The 21,000-nt window shown below is 42.2% G+C and overlaps 1 protein-coding gene across 1 annotated transcript in view; it reads left to right on the top strand.

Annotated features, from left to right (window-relative positions):
• The window catches only part of Atrn (attractin), a 108,655-nt gene extending 88,554 nt beyond the window's left edge, over positions 1-20,101 (top strand). Inside the window, exons 25-29 of the mRNA XM_048348885.1 lie at positions 6,124-6,185; positions 8,246-8,324; positions 14,176-14,283; positions 16,524-16,638; positions 17,318-20,101. Of these exons, the coding sequence (XP_048204842.1) occupies positions 6,124-6,185; positions 8,246-8,324; positions 14,176-14,283; positions 16,524-16,638; positions 17,318-17,442 (489 nt within the window). The 3' untranslated portion in view covers positions 17,443-20,101. The remainder of the gene's footprint in view (positions 1-6,123; positions 6,186-8,245; positions 8,325-14,175; positions 14,284-16,523; positions 16,639-17,317) is intronic.
• The last annotated feature ends 899 nt before the right edge of the window (positions 20,102-21,000 follow it).

Raw genomic sequence — 21,000 nt, 5'->3', positions numbered from 1 at the left:
TTCTGGAGAAGGAAAGACAGAAAGTATTTTTTTTTTCTCATTCTTCTGTTTATCTTGTCTAAATGGTCTACAAATACATTTTGATCTGCTTCTTCCTTTGTTCTCACAAGCTCTGCTTCCCTCCTCAGCCAGTCTTACAAGCAAGGCCCACACTCCCTACTTTGTTTCTTCTTTGTTTACCTGTCAGCCCACAACAGACTGGCTTCTTCCTCACCACACCTGGAAACCACTTTGTCACAGTGAATTCTCTCTCTCTCTCTCTCTCTCTCTCTCTCTCTCTCTCTCTCTCTCTCTCTCTCTCCCTCCCTCCCTCCCTCCCTCCCTCCCTCTCTCTCCCTCCCTCTCTCCCTTCCTCTCTCTTCCTCTCTCCCTCCCTGCCCTCCCTCTCTCTCTCTCCCTCCCTCCCTCTCTCTCCCTTCTTTCCCCCCCCCTCATCCTGGCGCTTGAACTCTGGGCCTGGGTGTTGTCCACGCTTTTGCTCTACCACTGGAGCCACCACTTCTGGCTTTTTCTGAGTTGTTTATTAGAAGTGAGTCTCACAGACTTTCATGTCCATGCTGGCTTCAAACCACAATCCTTAGGTCTCAGCTTCCTGAAAAGCTAGGATTACAGGCATGAGCCACCAGCGCCCTGCTTTGCCGTTTCTTTCTTGTTGTACAACTGGGAATCTCTGTCTCATGTTTCCCGTTCCTTTCTTTTCCTAATACTCTAGTCCTTTTAGGGAATGCTTTTCCTTAAGTATGGGAGCTGTGTAGAATTCAGGCCTTGGTCCTCTTCTCTCTTCACACAGCTTTCCTGAGTAATTCCATCCCGCTTGTATCATTTGGGCCATCATGTCTGTGCTGGTACTTCTCAGTGCTGTCTCCAGCCCAGCTTTAACATGAGCTCAGTGTTCTTGGTTGCTGCCTAGACATCCCTGTTTGCACTCCAAGTGCTCCATGCACTCAGCATATAGTCATTCTTGTGATCTTAAGCCCCAAACTTCCATGCTTCCTTTCTCAGTGGACAGTAGAAGCTTTTTCCCTATTGTACAAGCCAAGACCTCAGATCATTGTATTCCTGGAGTAAATCTGATTTGGGCATGATATATTATTTCTTTACATATTGTTGGATTCAATTTGTTAATATCTTGGTTAGAATTTTGCATCTATTTCATAAGAATTATTTTTCTGGGAATATGGCCTAGTGCCAAGAGTGCTTGCCTTGTATACATGAAGCCATGGGTTCAATTCCTCAGCATCACGTATATAGAAAAGGCCAGAAGTGGCACTGTGGCTCAAGTGGTAGAGTGCTAGCCTTGAGCAAAAAGAAGCCAGGGACAGTGCTCAGGCCCTAAGTTCAAGCCCCAGGACTGACAAAAAAAAAAAGAATTATAAATTTTCTTTTTTATGGTTTTGATTATATCAAGCTTAAGTTGAAATGGATTTTAATCATTACAATTTGGGATATTTTTCTTATCTCTGGAATAGATTAGAATTGCTTGGGTACAAAGTACTTGTTAAATCATTTGATCCTAGTATTTCATTTATGAAGGGGTGTGTGTGTGTGTGTGTGTGTGTGTGTGTGTGTGTGTGTGTGTACATGTACTTGAACGTGTATGTTGGTCCTAGGGCTTGAACTCAAGGTCTGGCTGCTATCGCTGAGCTTTTGTGTTCAAAGCTAGTGCTCTATCATTTGAGTCCCTGCTCCACTTCTGGCTTTTTGGTGGTTAATTGGAGATAAGAGCATACTTGAGGCCATGAGTTTAATCCCTAGCACCAAAACATGACAACAAAAAATAAAAGGAAAAATAAGCTGTACTGTGGAGAACTCAACTTCTAAAGTCAGATAAACAATCTAAAACCTGAAAGTCCCTTTACATAGGTAGTAGGGAAATTCTGAGACCCCCCCACCCTCAAGGTTTTCACTTGTACACACCCTATGTATTCCCCTTCCCTGCATGTAAATAAGTCCTTCTCTTATTAATTTTTTTTTGGTGGTATTAAGGATTGATGGTCAGGGCCTTATGCTTGCTAGCTAGTGCTTTACCACTTGAATCATGTCTTCAGCCCTTTTCTATTCAGTTTATTTTTCACATGACATGTGCTTTTATCCAGGCTGGCCTCAGACCACAGTCGTCTTACCTCTGGGATTTACAAAATTGTACCAGCATATCTAGCTCAGAGAAATTTGAAACATATATGCCCATATTATGTGTGTGTATATGTGTGTGTGTTATGCCCTATTTTGTTTGTCCTTTCATCTGTTGATAGTGTTTCAGTTTGATGTGTTACACATTTGATAGTTTTTTTATGTAAATGTTGATTTGAGTTCTGGTAAGTAAATGCATTGCTTTGAGATTGTTTTCATACTCTGAATTCAGTTGAACACCAAGCCTTATTGCTCATCTCTGGAAAGTGGTTAGTATTTTTTTTAGAGAATCTTGACTTACGCTGCTGACGTTTTCCCCAGTTGGAAAGAGGGCTCTGTGCACATAAGCAGGCTTTTGTGTGGAGATAGCTGTGCTGTTGCCAATGCCGAGTTCTAGTTTTTTCCTCTCAGCGCCCTGTGACTCCACCCTCTGAAAGCCACTGACATGGTTTTAGAGCTGTCCTTCTAGAGGGAGCTCTTCCCCACAATTAGTTTTAAAAGTAGGAATTTTAAGTTCAAGAATCAGAGATGTTGATTTCCCTCCCCGACTTGTTGGTACTCCTTACCTGATCACTAGCCTGAATAAAATCCACCTGTGAAAGCTACATTAAGGAGCTTGTGAAAATAAATGATGGTGTGCTCACCACCGAGTTTGCCAGGCTTTCCTTGAAAAAGCAGGTAAGTGCTCTGAAATGTGTCTTTTTGCTCTCTGGTGCAAGTGACGGCAGTATTCATAAACAGTGGCTGGACTTATGGCATCATGTAGCCTTATATCCTCACTTAGAGCTGGGAGGACACTGGCTGTCTACACTTGGTATGGTAGTTGGCTATGCACTGTGTAAAGGCTGAGCCTATGTCTTTGTAGATGTATTGAGTTTTCAACACGGGCTTGCTTCTGCTCTTATTTTCCCTGAGCTACAGCTTTTCTAGTTTTAATATAGCTCTCAAATATATACACCAGTTGCAATAGTTCAGCAAAAGTATAGAGATATATTTAAGGAAGAGAGTAGGAAAATGTCTAAACAGTACGTATAGGCCATTAAGTTAAATCTCAGTATAGTTTCTAATACAGGCAAAGCCTTTTTGCCTTGGAGCCTTGTTTTTAAAGCAAAGTAGCTGAGGAAATCTAATTCTTTACTCGGAAATTCATGTAAACATTGGTGCTTTAAAAATGGTAATGCTAAACTCCAGTTCCTTTACTCTGCCCCAATCCCAAGGTTCTTTTCCATAATTAGGAACAGATCAAAACCTATAACTGCAGACGGAATTTGAAACTAACTATAAAAAAAACTTTTGTAGATGCAGTTAAGGGGGAAAAACAGACTGAAAAGGTCTGTGTATAAAAGGGTGGTGGGTGTGTTGAAGCCAGTTACGCCTGTTTTCTGTCCAGTTGTTTCTGTGGGTGAGGGCCCTTCTTTCAGTCTCAGCTTTCTAAAGTCATCCTGGCTGTTCTCAGGAAACAGGGGCTCAGCTGGCTTCCGCTGTGCCCACAGTTTGGGAGGGTAGGTGTTTAACATAGAGATGGGACAAGCAGACTTTGCGTGAGGGTTGGAAGGTGGGTGGTGGAACTGGGTTCTGACTTGCTAACTACAACAGAGGTTGTTATTGTAACGTGGAACTAATATTAAAGTCCTTTCTGTGCTGGGTATTTCATGTGAGAGGCCAGTGTTCACAAGGGAAAGCAACTCAGAATTTGTTTTTAGAACTGGGCACTCAGTTGGATTTTAGAGTGATATTTATGGGTACTAACAGGATTGCTGTACTAAGCAAGAGATGTGGAAAACTTTTGTTTACTCAGATATACTTTTAAAAACTGACAGCTTTATTGAGATATAGTTAACATACCATACAGCTTGCCCATTTAAAGTACACAGTTCAGTGGGTTTTAGTATTTTGTAATCAATTTTATATTGTTTATCTCTCCAAAAGGAACCCATTAGCATTTCTCCCTCTTCTGGCAACAATCAGTCTGTACTTCCTAACTGTGGATTTGCCTGTTCTGGACATTTCATGTAAATTAAGTCACTAATTTGTGGCCTCTGTGACTGACTTTCTTCACTTAGCATAATATTTTCAAGGTTCATATTTAGTCTGTTTCAGTACTTCATTCCTGTTAAAGCTGAATAATGTTCCATTGAATTTGTGTACCACATTTTGTGTATTCATTTTTCTGTTGATGGATATTTGGATTGTTTTTGCTTTTTGGCTGTCATACATAATGTTAGATATACATTCACTCACTGTTTGTTTGTTTGTCCGTGATGCTGAGGATTGAATGTAGGCCTTCACACTTGTTAGACAAGCATTCTATCACTGAGGCTGGAAGGAGCAGCTTCCATGACAGCTGTGAGCAGCCCAGTGGCATTAACTGGCCTTGAGGCTCTGACCAGAGCTTGGGTATACAGTTTCTGTGCCAGTACAAACCAGCACTAGGTGGGTGCTACGTGAGGCCAGGTAATGGTCACCAGATCCAGTTCAGGGCTGTGGTCTCCACACAGAGATCCATATGGAACTTAGTTTTTAAAAGGAAAAAACAGGGCTGGGGATATAGCCTAGTGGCAAGAGTGCCTGCCTCGGATACACGAGGCCCTAGGTTCGATTCCCCAGCACCACATATACAGAAAATGGCCAGAAGTGGCACTGTGGCTCAAGTGGCAGAGTGCTAGCCTTGAGCGGGAAGAAGCCAGGGACAGTGCTCAGGCCCTGAGTCCAAGGCCCAGGACTGGCCAAAAAAAAAAAAAGGAAAAAACAGAGTTAAAAAAAGAGTTAGTTTGTGTCATAGGAAAACTCATAGGAGGTGAATCTCCCATCCTTAGCAAAGCCTGTTTGCAGACAGCAGGCCTAAGCTGCTGTGGAAAGATCCAGTCTTCTAGCTTGTAGCCGAGCAGTGTTCAAAACTCTATAGCAAGATTAGCATAGTCAGACCTACTCTGATGACAGCCATGGCTTCTTATGTTCTCTCTACACCTTATGTGAGGAATGGATACTCGCAAGGACTCTGCAGCCTTGAGAAGAGTCAGGAATGAGAAGGTTAAGGCAAGCTGGCAGCCTTGGTGGAGCTTGCTGGCCTCAGAGGCTGTGGGAACAGTCTTCCAGGTACACACATACCCATCATTTGTGTGTAGCTGGCAGACTGAAGCTGGCCTCACAGAGGCCAGTTATGCCTTCCCATCTTCCCTATCATGCATGTTCATATGATGAAAGATGATAAAGGCAAGTTAAGAGGCCCTTTCTTCAGGCTTTTAGTAGTTTCTCCCTAGTCATTCAGCATTCATTCATCATTTGCTCATTCCATTTTTTGAGTATTTTGTTTATAGTACATAGTAAGATCAGAAAGTATTTGCTGTCTAATAGTTTGAGGATAAGAACTGCCATTGAAAAATGTCTTTTGGAAGTCTAGAGGTTTGGACTCAGGATGTCACACTTCCCAGGCAAGCGCTCTGAAACTTGAGCCATGCCTCTAGCTTCATTTCTTTGTGCCAGTCTAGGGACTTGTTTTCAGGGCCTGGGTACTGTCCCTGAGCTTTTTCACTCAAGGCTAGCACTCTGCCACTTGAACCACAGCTCTGCTTCTGGATTTGGGGTGGTTAATTGGTGATAAGAGTCTCATAAATTTTCCTGCTGGCTTTGAACCATGATCCTCAGCATCTTAATTACCTGCATACAGGTGTGAGTCACCAGCTTCCCTTCTTTTGGTAAGCCTCTACTGGGGTTTCATGGTAGGAGTCCAAGTAATTTTTAGGGTCACACTATGGGAGCTTCAGCTGGTGTAAAGTGCAGAGGTGGGCTAGGGAAAGTTACACCTCAGAAGATTGTTTTTGGGTTGGCAGCTAAAGAAGAAAAATTAGAGGGTAAGACATTTTGTCTTTAGTGAAAAATAGTTTCATGAATATCTTTAAAATGTAAAGTGTTGTAGCTCCACTCTTGAAAAGAGGAGGCTGGATCAATGGTATGATGTAGCCTGTGTAATCCGTGCCCTATCTTTCTCCACAGATTGCTTTCTCCCAGCATAGCAATTTTATGGACCTGGTACAGTTCTTCGTGACTTTCTTCAGGTAATTTCTACATACCTTCAATTTCATAATTTCATGAAGAATAGAATAATCCTGTGTTCTGTAAAACTTTATACACATTCTTTTTTTATTAAATTTTATTGACAAGGTGTTGTGCAAAGGGGGTACAGTTACATAATAAGGTAGTGGATACATTTCTTGTGATATCTGTTACACCCTCATTTTTCTTTCCCTTCCCTAGTTCAGGTAGGCATATATACAATATCCAGGGTACTAAAATCATATACAGTAATCATGTAGGGTACACCAAAGGAAATTCACCTAGAACACTAAATATAACATCAACAATAGAATCCTCCTGTGTCCTTCTCTTGGAATTGTTTTTGCTTATCCTCGTCTTATATAATCATGTTTATACACATTCTTGAGAGTTGTATGTCAGCTACAATTCAGTGTAAGCTGATAAAATGAGAACATTTGCTTTTTGTTGTTGTTGGGTTTTTATTTTGTTTTGTTTTTTTGCCAATCCTGGGGCTTGAACTCGGGGCCTGAGCACTGTCCCTGAGCTTCTTTTTGCTCAAGGCTAGCACTCTATCACTTGAGCCACAGCGCCACTTCTGCTTTTTCTATATATGTGGTACTGAGGAATTGAACCCATGGCTTCATGTATAGAGGCAAGCACTAGGCCATATTCCCAGCCCCAGAACATTTGTTTTTATCTTCTCATTGTGGGGAGGGGGGCAGCTTTGCATGTACAGATAATCTAGCTTTTCCTATGGAAGTACTTGTGATTTTAGCTAAGCCTGGGTTACAGAGTAGCAAGACTATTTCAAAAAATAGAAGTGTGGAGTAGAACTGTAGTTCACAGAGCTTAGAAAGGGTGTAGAGGAGGGAGGGAGGGAGAGAGGATAATTACTGGATACCGAGGAAAGGTTAGATAGAAATAATATATATTATGTAGCATATAGTTGAGGACAGTTATCTTGAATATTTCAAAATAAGAGGTAGAGAAGATGTTGAATTTCCCAACATAAAGAAACGATAAGTTTTTTAGGGCAGCCTGGGTATAGAAAGTTCTCTTAACTCCATCCCCAAAATAATCAGCAAAAAGCAGGACTGATAGCATGACTCAAGTGGTAGAGTATCAGCTTAGCAAGCACAAGGTCCTGAGTTCCACCCCAATACCACCAAAAAAAACCCAAAAACTGGAAGGAGTGAAACTGACAAGATGTATTGTAGATATAAATTGACATGTTGAATTGAAACCCCTTTGTCCAACTATTTAAATATAATATAAAAAATAAATTTGGGCTGGGAATGTGGCTCAGTAGTAGAGTGCTTGCCTAGCATGCATGAAGCCCTGGGTTTGATTCCTCAGCACCACAAAAATAGAAAAAGCCAGAAGTGGCGCTGTGGCTCAAGAGATAGAGTGCTAGTCTTGAGCAAAAAGAAGCCAGGAACAGTGCTCAGACCCCGAGTCCCAAGCCTCAGGCCTGGCAATATATGCATACATACGTAAAATTTAAAAAAATTTACTTCAAAGAATATTTATTTTAAGTTGGATTCTGGTGGCTCATGCCTGTAATCCTAGCTACTCAGGGAGCTGAGATCTGAGGATAGTGGTTTGAAGTCAGCCTGGGCAGTAAAGGCTATGAAACTCTTATCTCCAACAAACTACTCAGAAAAACCTGGAAGTGGCACTGTGGCTCAAATGGTAGAGTGCTAGCCTTGAGCAAAAGAAGTTCAGGGACAGAGCCCAGGCCCTGAGTTCAAGTCCCAGGACTGGCACACACAATAATATATAATATATACATATATATGATCACAGTTTCTAAAGTCATTATTTTATAATTGTTTCTCTTATTTGGGATTGTTCTGAATAAAGGCACTTGGAGATCAGGGTTCTCTGTCCTTGAGAGATCAAGGGTGGAGGCCCAGCTTACCTCCCTTTGAGCTAGAACATTGTAATAAGCATCAGAGGAGAGCTTGACATTGGTGTTTGGGGGTGGGAGTGGGGATGGGGGAGTGTTTCTTATGGAATCCAAAATGCTAGTGGTGCTAATTGTGGGGTCTGATTATAAGAGCACTTTCCTTTCTTACAGTTGTTTCCTCTCTTTGCTGCTGGTGGCTGCTGTGGTTTGGAAGATCAAGCAAAGTTGTTGGGCCTCCAGGCGTAGAGAGGTAAGCATCAGGGGGGAAAAAATGACAGATTCCCCATAAACAGTGTTCCTCTTCCTTTCTCTCTTAAGCAAGTCACTTTTACCTGCCCAGTGATAACTGATGGATAGTTGTATCCACTGTGAGATGCATGCCTTTTGTAGTATATGGTCCTATAGCATGTGGTCAGCAGATTTAGAATTCTACCATGATCACAGCCAATGCTTGGCTTGGCACAGTTTTCATAAGAACCTCTCTTAGTAATGACAGTGACCGGACTGGGAATGTGGCTTAGTGGTCGAGTGCTTGCCTACCTTAGTGGTAGAGTACTTGTCTAGCATATGCCATGGCCCTGGTTTGCTCTACAGCATTGCCAAGAAAAGAAAAAGAAAAGGCCAAATCAGCTATTTGAACATCACAGATTTTCCTTTATTGCTCAGTGAAGAAGATAAATATATGTTCTTGTCTTTTTTTTTTACCAGTCCTGGGGCTTGAACTCAGGGCCTAGTCACTGTCCCTGACCTGCTTTTGTTCAAGGTTAGCACTGTACCACTTGAGCCACAGTGCCACTTCTAGCTTTTTCTGTTTATATGGTACTGAGGAATCGAACCCCCAGGCTTCCTGGGCCTTGGACTCAAGGCCTGAGCACTGTCCCTGGCTTCTTCCTGCTCAAGGCTAGCACTCTGCCACCTGAGCCACAGCACCCCTTCTGGCCGTTTTCCATATATGTGGTGCTGCGGAATCGAACCGAGAGCTTCATGTATAGGAGGCAAGCACTCTTGCCACTAGGCCATATTCCCAGCCCTCTTTTTTAATTTTTAATGAGGCTTGTTTTTTTCCACAGCTTCATTCCAAAAGGAAGTCACATATTTACAGTGGACAAATTCAAATAAGTAAACTTAGAAATTATGACATAAAAGCTTTATTTTAGCTTTCATTTGCATTATTGCTTTCCTTTAGTCATCATGCCTATTGGTCTGTTAGATGGTTGCTAAAGGTAATGTTCATATGTATGAAATCTAGATATGAATGTACTCTTGATTTATTTTTTCACTCAGGGCTATTTAGAAGAGAATGAGAACATCTAAAATTACAAATTACCAGCAATCTTCACAGGTCTTAACATCTGTAATAGGGTTAGGATAGAGGATTCTTCCTGCAAGCCACATCACTCATCTCTCTGACCGCATAGTTATTGTAGTTTTTTAAATTAACAGGGAATGGGTTTGTTTGGTTGATTTAATGATACTGGAGTTTGAACCTAGGGCCTTGTGCTTGTAGCCAGGCATCCTACCACTTAAAGCATATACCAACTCCTTCTACTTTACTTTCTACTTTACTTAGTTGCCTTTCAAATAGAATTTTGCCATTAGTACCTGGTCTGGCATAGACCACAATTATCTGTTTATGCTTCCCTGGTAGCCTGAATGACAGATGTATGCTACTATGTGTCTAGCTTTTCATTGCCCAACCTAGCCTCAAACTGCAATCCTCCTGATTTCAGCCTCCCAAGTAATTAGGATTCTAGGCATGGACCACTGTGCTAGACCCACAGCGTTATTTATTTAGTTACTTTATTATCTTTAAGTAATAGTACAAAGGGTTTTCAATTCAACATGTCAGTTTATGAGTACAGTACATCTTTTGGGCTTTTTTGTTTTTGGAGAACTGAGAACCAAACTCAGGGCCTGCACGTGCTAGGCAAGTAGTCTTCCACCAAGCTAAATCTCCAACCCCAGTACAGAACATCCTGATCAATGCCACCCCTTTCATCATTTTGTCCTGGGTTCCATCCTCAGTACCAAAAAAGAAAAGACAAAAAAAAAAAAAAAGGTTAAAAAAAAATAGGATGGGGCTGGGGATATGGCCTAGTGGCAAGAGTGCTTGCCTCCTATACATGAGGCCCTGGGTTCAATTCCCCAGCACCACGTATACAGAAAACGGCCAGAAGTGGCGCTGTGGCTCAAGTGGCAGAGTGCTAGCCTTGAGCAAAAAGAAGCCAGGGACAGTGCTCAGGCCCTGAGTCCAAGCCCCAGGACTGGCAAAAAAAAAAAAAATAGGATTTGTTACTTGTTTGTATTTGTGGTACTGGGGTTTGAATTCAGGCCTTGCACTTGCTAATCAGGCACTTCTACTGCTGAGACATGCCTCTAGCCCTGTTTTACAGATCATTTTTTTAGATAAAGGCTCACTTCCTGCCCAGGTATGCATCTGGGGCATGATCCACCAATGTTACCGGTTGTAGCTAGGATAACAAGCATATTCCACTGGGCACAGCTGCTAGTTGAGGAAGGATCTTGGGAACTTTACTGCCTGGGCTGGCCTTGAACTGATATCCTGCCATTTGCCATCTCCCAAGTAGCTAGGATTACAGGCATGAGCCATTGGTGTCCATCTAAAATTTATATAATACCAGTGGATGTGCAATGTTCTAGAAAAAGTTAAATCATCAAAATGGAGTTAGGAACCAGGCAAAGTGGCACAGACCTATAATTCCTGCACTTGGGAAGCTGAAGTGGGAGGATTGCAAATTCAAAAACAACCTGGACTCCATTGCAAGTTTGAGGAAAGCCTAGGCTATACAGTAAGACCCTAAAAGGTATGAATCGGAAGTGGCCGGTGGCACTGAGGCTCAAGTGGCAGAGCCTTTAGCACAAAGAGGCTCAGGGACAACGCCCAGGCCTAGCCTTCAAGCCCCAGGACTGCCCCCCCCCCCAGAAAAAAAAGTATGAATTACCTACCATTTGTTTGTTTGTTTGTTTGTGCCAGTCCTGGGGCTTGAACTTAGCCTAGGCATTGTCCCTGAGCTTTTTGCTCAAATCTAGCACTCTACCACTTGAGCCACAGCGCCATTTAGGCTTTTTGGTGCTTAATTGAAGACAAGAGTCTCACAGACTTTCTTGCCTGGGCTGGCTTGGAATAATTATCTTCAGATCTCAGCCTCCTCAATAGGTAGGATTAGAAGCATAAGTTACCAGTACCCAGCCCAATTAGTAATTTTTAACATAAAAATGCCCTTCTGGAATGGACTCATGACCCATGTATCCTCAGGATTGTCTCTTATACCAGTTTTAAGAAAGTAGTTTGAAGCAAGGCTTATTTATTTGTCTTCCATGGCAAAATCTCAAGGCTTCAAGAATATGCCCAGAGAGGGCTGAGAAGGTTCCAGGAGCCAAATTGAGAACTTCAAGGAAAACTGAGCTGACTTACTACAGTAGAAAAAAGAAGAGTCCTAGTTCAATTCTGAATCTGTTTTGTTTGATTTTTAATCTTCAAAGAAATTTAGACAGACACTGAATGTGATACTTCTTGAGTCTGAGTTTTGGAATGTGAAAGTGGTAAGGGTTCATTTCAGCTGACCACACTCAAATGGAGAGGGATTGCTCCTCCTGAGAGTCAAAGTTTTTGAAAGAAGTAATCTTCCTCAAAGGAGTGCTGAATCTGATCAGGAAAAGGAAGAACCCCAGATTCTGCTAAATGTCAAGGGTAAAACCCTGAGGAAACAAAAGAAAATTTTCAGTGCAAACAGGTAGTTTGGCTTCATTACTCTTCTACCTGCAGGACTGTCCGCTATCTCTGAGCGGATACCTCACCAGCAGAAGCGCAGTATGCACCAGCCAGACCTTCAGGCCCAAACAGAAGGGTCAGGTGTTGTAGATGCACATGTTTCTGTAGCTGTGGCAGTGGGTGCCACAGCTGCTTCCTCTTCTACTGTGATCCCAGACACTGTCCAGGAAGTTCTGGCTGCTGTTGGAATCCCAATCCTTTCTGAGAGTCTTAAGAAAATCTGTTGTTCTGCCACTGCCATAAAAGCTATTCAAAGCAAACCAAAGGAAGGTACCAGTGTTCAAGCAGAAGAGAATCCCAGTACCTCAAAGCCCACAGCAGATGCTGAGCAGATGCTCATTACTCTACAGAAGACAGGGGCTGACTTGGTGGAATTTCTGTGTGACAAGTACACAAAAAAGGAACCTGTTAAAAAGAAAGAAATGCTAAAGTATGTTACCAAAGAGCTTAAGAGTTGCTTTCCCCTAATCTTCAGAACTGTTTGTGAATGCATGGAAGGAGTTTTTGGTATTGAGGTAAGGGAAGTAGATTCTACTCCCCACTCCTGTATGTTCCTCAATATTGTAGATATTACCTATGATGAGATGGGGAGTCATGACCAGGGCCTTCCAAAGACTGGCCTTCTCATACTTGTACTATGTGTGATCTTCATGGAGGGCAACCGTGTCCACAAAGAGAAGGTCTGGGAGGCACTGAGTATAATTGGCATGTGTCCTGGGAAGACAAATTTTATTTTTGGAGAACCCAGGAAGGTGATTAGTGAAGATTTTGTGCAGGAGGGCCTGATGTACAAGGAGGTGCCCTACACTTATCCTGCTTACTATGAGTTCAGGTGGGGCCCAAGGACCCATACTAAAACCAGCAAGATGAAACTCTTGAAGTTTTTCTTCAGGGTTAAAGAGAGTACTCTCTGGGTCTTTAAACACTTGTACGATGAAGCTATGATTGATAAGGAAGAGAGAATCAAACTTTTAATGGGCACTCTGAATGAGTCTTAAGTTTTTAAAGATTTAGAGCCAAGTCCAGCAGCTCCTCTTACCCTAAGTAAAGACGGCAGATTCGCCACTTTGTGCATGATGAGGTCAGTGGAGGCTCTGTGTAGTGGAAGGACAGAGTGAAGCTGGGGTAGGAACACAATGTATAGCAACTCTGTGTTTCTGTTCTCTGAGTAACAGATTTATCTTTGTACATTTTTCAAATATAATAAGCTGTACTTCACAATCTAGAGTTAAGAATAGTGGGTCACACATTTAGAGCACCTTATGTTTGAAACTAGAAACTGTCCTTCGGCAAAACAAGTTGTGAAATCTTCAAATATTTTGTGATCTGAACATAATATGATGACATTGCAAGAGACATTTCCTTGAAAAAAAATGCCAGCAAGAAAATAAAAAGAATTCAAGAAATAGAAGGAAAACTCTAATGCACAGTTAATTCTTAGAATTATTTTTCACTACCACTATGCAACATGAAATTATATTTATGAATTTTCTGTTGGTTATTTGTTTTCTTTAAAGACTGTGGAAAATAAATTTCAATGAAACTGCTAAAAAAAAAAAAAACACAAAAAAACGAATATGCCCAGAAGAGCTCTACTATCCTTGCTAATATGGTAATAACCACACACTGTCTTCGATGCTGTGATGGAATAGTGTCTCATCAGATCCTAATGACAATCTTGCAACATGAAAACACATATCAGAGAAGAAGAAACAAACCCAGAGACTCACTTCCCAAAGAAAGTTAGAATGGATATTTACATCTCCATTTTCCTTCATTCTGCAAATTTCACACTTACGTATACTTTTAGCTTACATCTCTCTGAATCTCTCAGTTCCTGTTTGCTCAGGTTTTGTTTTTGTTTTTTTCTCTGTAAATAGGTGGTTCAGGTTTCAGCAGGAAGAAAGTTAAGACTGGCTTTAAGTTAGTAATAGAAGTATGAAGAAATGGTCTATGATGTTTTATGCATTCTACAAGCAAGCATCGTAGCATTATGTCCACCACTGTGTTGTATGAATCTTTAACATCATATCCACTACTATGTTAGTATGAATCTCTAACATTATGTCTACCACTCCATTAGTATGTATCTTTAACAGTAAACAAGAAAACCAATGGTATTATTACATCCAACCAACAGAATTTGGTAATAATGTCTAGCCCATGTCTTGTCTGCCCCAGCTGTCACAGGAGCATCATTTTGAAACATCTGTTTGAACCAGGAATGATAGAGTATTTTTGATAAGTAGTGTTCACTAATAAAATCCCCTTAGTACTCATTGCATTAATGCCTGCTTAAATCCATTAGCAACTTCTTCGAGAGATGCAGCAGATGGCTAGTCGCCCCTTTGCCTCAGTAAACGTTGCCTTGGAAACAGATGAAGAGCCTCCTGATCTTATCGGGGGGAGTATAAAGGTGAGAATGTGATTCTAAAGTCCCTGTAATGACTTCAAAACTCAGGCTTCTGAGTCTGGCAAATCAGAAAGAACCAGTGCCTTATTCTCTTACCTCTTAGTTTTCTTCTAACTATTAGCTAAAACACTGAGGTCATTAAGTACTCTTTTGTTTTCCTTATTTAGTTGTTTATGTTATTAAGTAGTCTTGTATTTGGGGGCTTTTAACAAATAAGTTGTGTGTCTAATATTCTTATAAGTATTCTATAAAATAATTTTTAATTTTTTTGAAGATAGCTAAACAGAACATTTGTTTTTGTTTTATACCATTTTTGTTTGTTTTAGCAAGGATTTATTTTATTATAACAGGGTTAAAGTGTGAAGAAACAGGAAAAAGAGAAAAACATTTCTTGCTTCCTTGGCTGGAACTGAGAGTAAAAGACTGGAATCTTTTGTGTTTTGTTTTTTTTAATTGTCAAGGTGATGTACAGAGGGGTTACAGTTTCATACATAAGGTAGTGAATATATTTCTTGTCAAACTTGTTAGCTCCTCTCTCTCCCTGAGGCTCTTTGTGCTCAGGGCTAGCACTCTACCACCTGAGCCACAGTGCCACTTCTGGCTTTTCTGAGTAGTTAAGTGAAGATGAGAGTCTCATGGACTTTCCTGCCCAGGCTGGCTTCTAACCACGATCCTCAGATTTCAGCCTCCTGAATGGTAGGATTACAGGTGTGAACCACCAGGTGCTGGGGGAACTATTGTTGTTTGTTTTTTTTTTAATATTTTTAAGTTTTGTTGTTTTTTTTTTTTTTTGCCAGTCCTGGGGCTTGGACTCAGGGCCTGAGCACTGTCCCTGGCTTCTTTTTGCTCAAGGCTAGCACTCTGCCACTTGAGCCACAGCACCCCTTCTGGCCGTTTTCTGTATATGTGGTGCTAGGGAATCGAACCCAGGGCCTCATGTATACGAGGCGAGCACTCTTGCCACTAGGCCATATCCCTAGCCCCTTTTAAGTATTTTTTAAAGCAACAAAATGGTTGTGATATATCTGTGGAAGATAAATTTTTGATTGTCCCAAAATGATAAAGTGATAAAACTTTACATTTTGGCAAAAATGATAAAATATTTCATATACTGTAGGCAAATAGGTGTATATTCTGAAACATACATCCAAAAGTATTATTGAGCTCATAGAAGTAGAGTTCTATTCTACTTTCCCTTCCTTCCTCCAAAAATAACAGACCATGAACCAAAGTCAGATCATGGGTTGTCTACAGTAGTTCCAGATTGATAACACACCATTATTCCCTGCTGTAGGAGAAGCAAATCATCTGCATAGGAGTGTCCCCTAGATCAAGATCATCACCAAAAAGAGACAGGCCACTTTGAACAAGAATCAGCAGAAAAAAACAGATGATGGGTTTACATAGAACTGCGAATGTTAGAACTGACATGAATATAATAGAGCTAAAAATGAAGTGTTTACCTGCATGTGACCTGGCATGCTTTGTAAGTGTTGTGACCTCATTGCCCACCCGCGTGTGGCAAGCTTGACCATGTAGTATTTGCCTTTATAACCCAACCCCGAGCGTGGCCCTGGGCAGGCACCCATGCGCGCGCAGTCCCAACTGCCTGCTGCGACCCTGGCTGGTCAGTTCACTTTTTACTTCCCCAATAAATCCAACTTTTTATCAAAAATTAATTAATTTAATTTAAATAAAAATTAAGTGTTTAAAGCACACACCCAGAATCCTGTTGGAAAGCTCATGAGTTTCAGCCATCCTGTACTACATACATAAGTACCAGCCATCCTATACTACATACTAAGTTCAAGACCAGCCTGAACTGCAAAATGAGACCCTGTGTCAGATATTTTAAATGCAAAAAATAAAAATAGAATCATAAAGAATAGAAATGTACAAGTTGAGAATGGTCAAATCGATCTGAAAACCAAGTAAAATTTCTAGAAATAAAAAATATAATAGTTGAAAGTTTAGATTCACTTCACATGTTGACTAGCACTGTAGATACAAGTGAGAATATTTTTAAACTGAAGGAAGAACCTGAGAAGATTTCATAGAATGTGTTACAAAGACTAGAATAGGAACTATGACAGGTGGTAAGAATGTGGAGGACAATTAAAGCCAACAGTTAATCATCAACCACCAGAGGTGGGATGTTTCTTGTGAGTTCCTGAAATTGATGGTTCTTGTCTGTGAAGTATCTAAGTAGGTTATACTAATTCTTTCTACTTTTCTTCCAACAGACTGTTCCCAAACCCATTGCCCTGGAACCATGTTTTGGCAACAAAGCTGCCGTCCTCTCTGTGTTTGTGAGGCTCCCTCGAGGCCTGGGTGGAATCCCTCCCCCTGGACAGTCAGGTGAGTAGATGTCCAGAACTTATACTGTGAAGGAGCTGAGCCTTGGAACTTCCCTTTCATAGAGAACGGGGTGTAAGGGCAATATTGAGCAGTGCTACCTCACTAAGTGGCAAGGCTTCCGTGAGATAATTCCATTTTTGTTTATTCTCCAAACTGTTTTTCTGAGGTCCCTATTACCTTCTTGGGGAAGAAGGCTTTGCCTGAGTGAATTGCTGAAAGCAGCTACTCTTTTTGTGTCAGAAATTGAAAAGGAAGAAAAATTATAGTCACATTTTCATAAATGAACAAGAAAAGAACAAGAAAATGAGCTTACCCTCCCAGATGGATAGGGGAGAAGGAAAGAAGAACAGGCTAAAAGGAAGACTTTTATTTTTTTGCCAGTGCAGGGGCTTGGGACTTCAGGGCCTGAGCACTGTCCCTGGCTTCTTTTTGCTCAAGGCTAGCACTCAGCCACTTGAGCCACAGCACCCCTTCTCGCTTTTTACCTATATATCTGCTACTGAGAAATGGAACCCAGGGGTATACAAGGAACACTCTACCACTAGGCCATATTCCCAGCCCAAGACTTTCTTATATACTTCCTTTTTCCCTTACCATGGAAGTATAAAAGGAAAATCCTAAATATTCTGGAAACAAAAGCAAACTTTTCCTTGATGTGTTTCCTCTGGGTTCTCCCAAGGTCTTGCCGTAGCCAGCGCCCTGGTGGACATTTCTCAGCAGATGCCAATAGTGTACAAGGAGAAGTCAGGAGCAGTGAGAAACCGGAAGCAGCAGCCTCCTGCACAGCCTGGAACCTGCATCTGATGCTGAGGCCCAGGACGCTATGCACGCAGGAGGGTGTGGCCCAGCTGCAGGGGAGGGCGCAGGCAGGGAAGTGGTTGTGCAGTGTGGGGCAGAAGACTGGAAACCCTTGAAGCATCCAACTCATCTGCATGATCGCAAGCTTTCTTTGACGGTTTCTCCCATCTATGTTGAGCATCTAACCTTTTACTTTTGCATAGGAAACAATAGATGTAATTACCTGTCCAGGAATGATCTGCTTGTTGCTGGAGGAGGCCAGTGTAAAGCCAGTGAGAGAGCTAGGAATGACACCCAGCTTCTTCCCTGTGGGAACTCTTCTTGGGACTGTTTCAACTGCAAAAAACGAAAGACAGTGTTTACAAGTAAACCATCGTCGCCGCCAATTCTTCAACACGGTCTTTCAAACACTAGTCAGATGAAATGACTTGTTTTCATCTGAAGCCTGCTATCTTTTTAAAAGATGCACTGTTTACTCACTCAATTTCCCACAGATATCGTTTCCAAGAAGTAGCTTTTTTTTTCTAGTTGACCATTAATAATGGTCCGTCTCTTTTAAATCATATCAAACTAGGACAGAAGGGGGCTATTTTAAATGTCAAAGTCAGCAGTGTTACTTAGAGTGTAAATGGATGTAATAGTTTTCTATAGCAACTTGATTAATTTAGTCTTAGTCCATTTGAAATTTTCTCTTTCACTCTTTCCCTCTCTTACACACACACACACACACACACACACACACACACACACACACACACTAAGTGCCTAGACTTTAAATAGATCTAGCAATTGGAAAGTTAGTGAGCCTAAGTTTTTACATAATTGCATTCCTACATTCTTGTAAGATTTAAATAGCTATCATTGGCAATCTGCTCTTTTTCTAAAATCTAATTTGCAGCCAGGAAAGAATTTTCTCACCCAAGGAACATTTGACCTAACAGCTGGGACTAAGGAAAACAGAACTAACTGTGAAAGCTCCTGTTTTCATTGTTCTCAAAAAAGGACAGTCAAGAGGATATGTATGTGCCACCTGCCCCCTCCAGTGTTGTTCTGCCCTGACGTTTGGTCAGCCTTCTGCCTCCTCATGACTGGGCAGCACAGAAGAAGAGAGTCACTTCATGTCATGTCTCCTTTAAGCAGAGAAGAGTACTGAGTGCACTTGGGACACCTGGGCCAAAGGGCAGCTCACTCGGAATCTGTGGCTCATCCTCAGGTTGAGGGTGAATAGACACAAGGAGAGGGACAGGCCTTTTCTGTGGTGTAGCTCCTGCTCAGGGCCTGAAGGAGGACCTGGAGCTGTCTGCTCTTTCTTCCACAGGCTTGGCCTGGCCCACCCATCCTCCTCACAGATCAGGCTGGTGGTCGTGAAGAGGGCAGTGAATGCTGAACAGGCTGAAAAGCACATGAGAAAAAATGGACAAGGAGGGGACACTCTGCCAAATGGAAAACGACCAAATTTTAGAGGAGTGGGGCAGTCCCTACTCTTCTCCCACAGGGCCCTGACTGAATGTTGCGTTTCCCCATTTATGGTGCTCTGTATTCCGGCATTATGCAGCCTCCCGCAAGCTCTCTTCTGCTTCAAGACCTCCAACTCTCTAGCATGACCCGATTGGGTTTGGCCTCTGGACAGCATTGCTCAAGTTTGTGAATTTGGAGAAATTAACACTCAAAAGAGCAAAAACTGCGGCATTTCACCTTTCAATGCAGTGCCTAGAGAGGGAGTTTTTTTTTTTTCTAACCCAACACTAACCCCGCTCCCATGAAGAAGCTCTTGGGAAGATGTTTCCAAGGAAGTTGAACCATAAAACACTGATGCACAAAACACCTCTACTGTGAGACTCACCTCTCAAAAAGCTTCTGTTTCATGTCATTGGCAAAGAGCGGACAGTTCTAGAAAAGGCCCTGAATTAGGAGCTCCCTACAATGCCCCCACCCCACCCCTGCCTCCTGCCCTTGAACAAGGCTGCAGTGTATCTGTGGTAGCCTGGCCCATCTCCCCTATAACTAGCTACCAGGAGACCTCTTGGTGAAAAAAGAGAGAATCCACTAGGGCTCGTCCCCCTACTAGGAAGATTCCTCCTGGTTGGTTCAAAGGACCAAATTTCTTTGGCCAAAGAAGTTTCTTCACCACATTAGTCCCATGCTTTGAAATAAGATGCACCATGACCCCAGCCTCCTGATGATGTCTTTCCCCACCCCCCAAAAAAAGATGTTTATTTTTAAAAAGGAAGAAGCAAATGAAGTTTAATTTTGCTCTAGCCATGGAGAAACAGCTGAGTCTACCTGCTTCTGTGCAGCCAACAGCAAGCAGAACAGCTTCCTCCTGGCTTGGGCAGAAGGGGAGTGGCAGGCAGCAAAGAGTTTCTCAGCTCAGAGCCAGGAACCAAGAGGGAGTGGGTTGTCACTTGGTACCTTCGCCTGTCACAGGAGAGCCTGTACATAAAATAGTCATGAAAACATTGATCTTGCACTTGTACATAACTATACAGTAGTGTCCAGAATGTTCAGACATTCAGAGTGTACATAAAACAGAACAAATATCATAATGGTTTGTGTGTGTGTGTGTGTGTGTGTGCTGGGCCTGGGCTTGAACTTAGGGCCTGGGCACTGTCCCTGAGCTTTTTTAAAGCTCAAGGTTAGGGCTCTACCACTTGAGCCACAGCTCCACTTTCAGCTTTTTTGCTGATAATTGGAGATAAGAAACTCATGGACTTTCTGCCTGGGCTGGCTTCAAATCATGATCTTCAGATCTCAGCCTCCTGAGTAGCCAGGATTACAGGCGTGAGCCACTGGCACCTGGCTCAGTAGTATATTTTTATTAAATGTAATAACATGTGAGTTTCACCTAATACATTTCTGTGCCATATACTAGGTATCCAAGCTCTAAGAAGTCCTTTCTTCAGGCCAAGAATTGCACCACCATTTCTTGACGTGTCCATTTGCATCTGGTACTGAATACATAATTCAAAACAGGACTCATATCTCAGAATATCTAGGAATAGAACAGGGCATGGTGGAGCATGCCTGTGATCCCAGCTCTTGGAAGCTGAGGCAGAAGGATCAAGAGTTCAAGGCCAGCCTGGGCTACATAGTGAAATCCTGTCCCCTCCCCCCCCCAAAGAACCATGAGTCCGGCAGTAGGTCTGTACTCAGCAGTACTCAAGAGGACTCAGGAAGCAAGAGTGTCCATCACTGTTGTTGGCTCTGCAAGCACCTTGTGTATCTTCTGGCAGACTCTCCATACTCAAGGGCCCAAAGGATGACCAATCCTATTCTGAGATATGTTTCTGTATTCTTTAAATTCAAAACCTGGTTCAGAAACAAGAACCTCCAAGCTGTCTTTCATTGTGGTTTGTGTACATTGTTAAGGGCTTTCTGAGAACCATCGTATATACTGAAAACAGAATGGGAAGGAGAAGCTTGATTGCTGGTAAATAGCTCCATTTCCTCTGGAGATCTCTGGCCTCCTGTTCCCCTGCCCCAACCCTTCCTACACAATCTGGGGAGGAGCCAGTGCTTCCCCTCTGAGAGTCATCTGTGAAGTGGGAGGAGTTGTGGAGAATG

Source organism: Perognathus longimembris, chromosome 6 (genome assembly GCF_023159225.1).
Source record: "Perognathus longimembris pacificus isolate PPM17 chromosome 6, ASM2315922v1, whole genome shotgun sequence".
Classification (NCBI taxonomy): Eukaryota; Metazoa; Chordata; class Mammalia; order Rodentia; family Heteromyidae; genus Perognathus; species Perognathus longimembris.
This window is presented reverse-complemented; position numbering and strand designations above follow the sequence as displayed.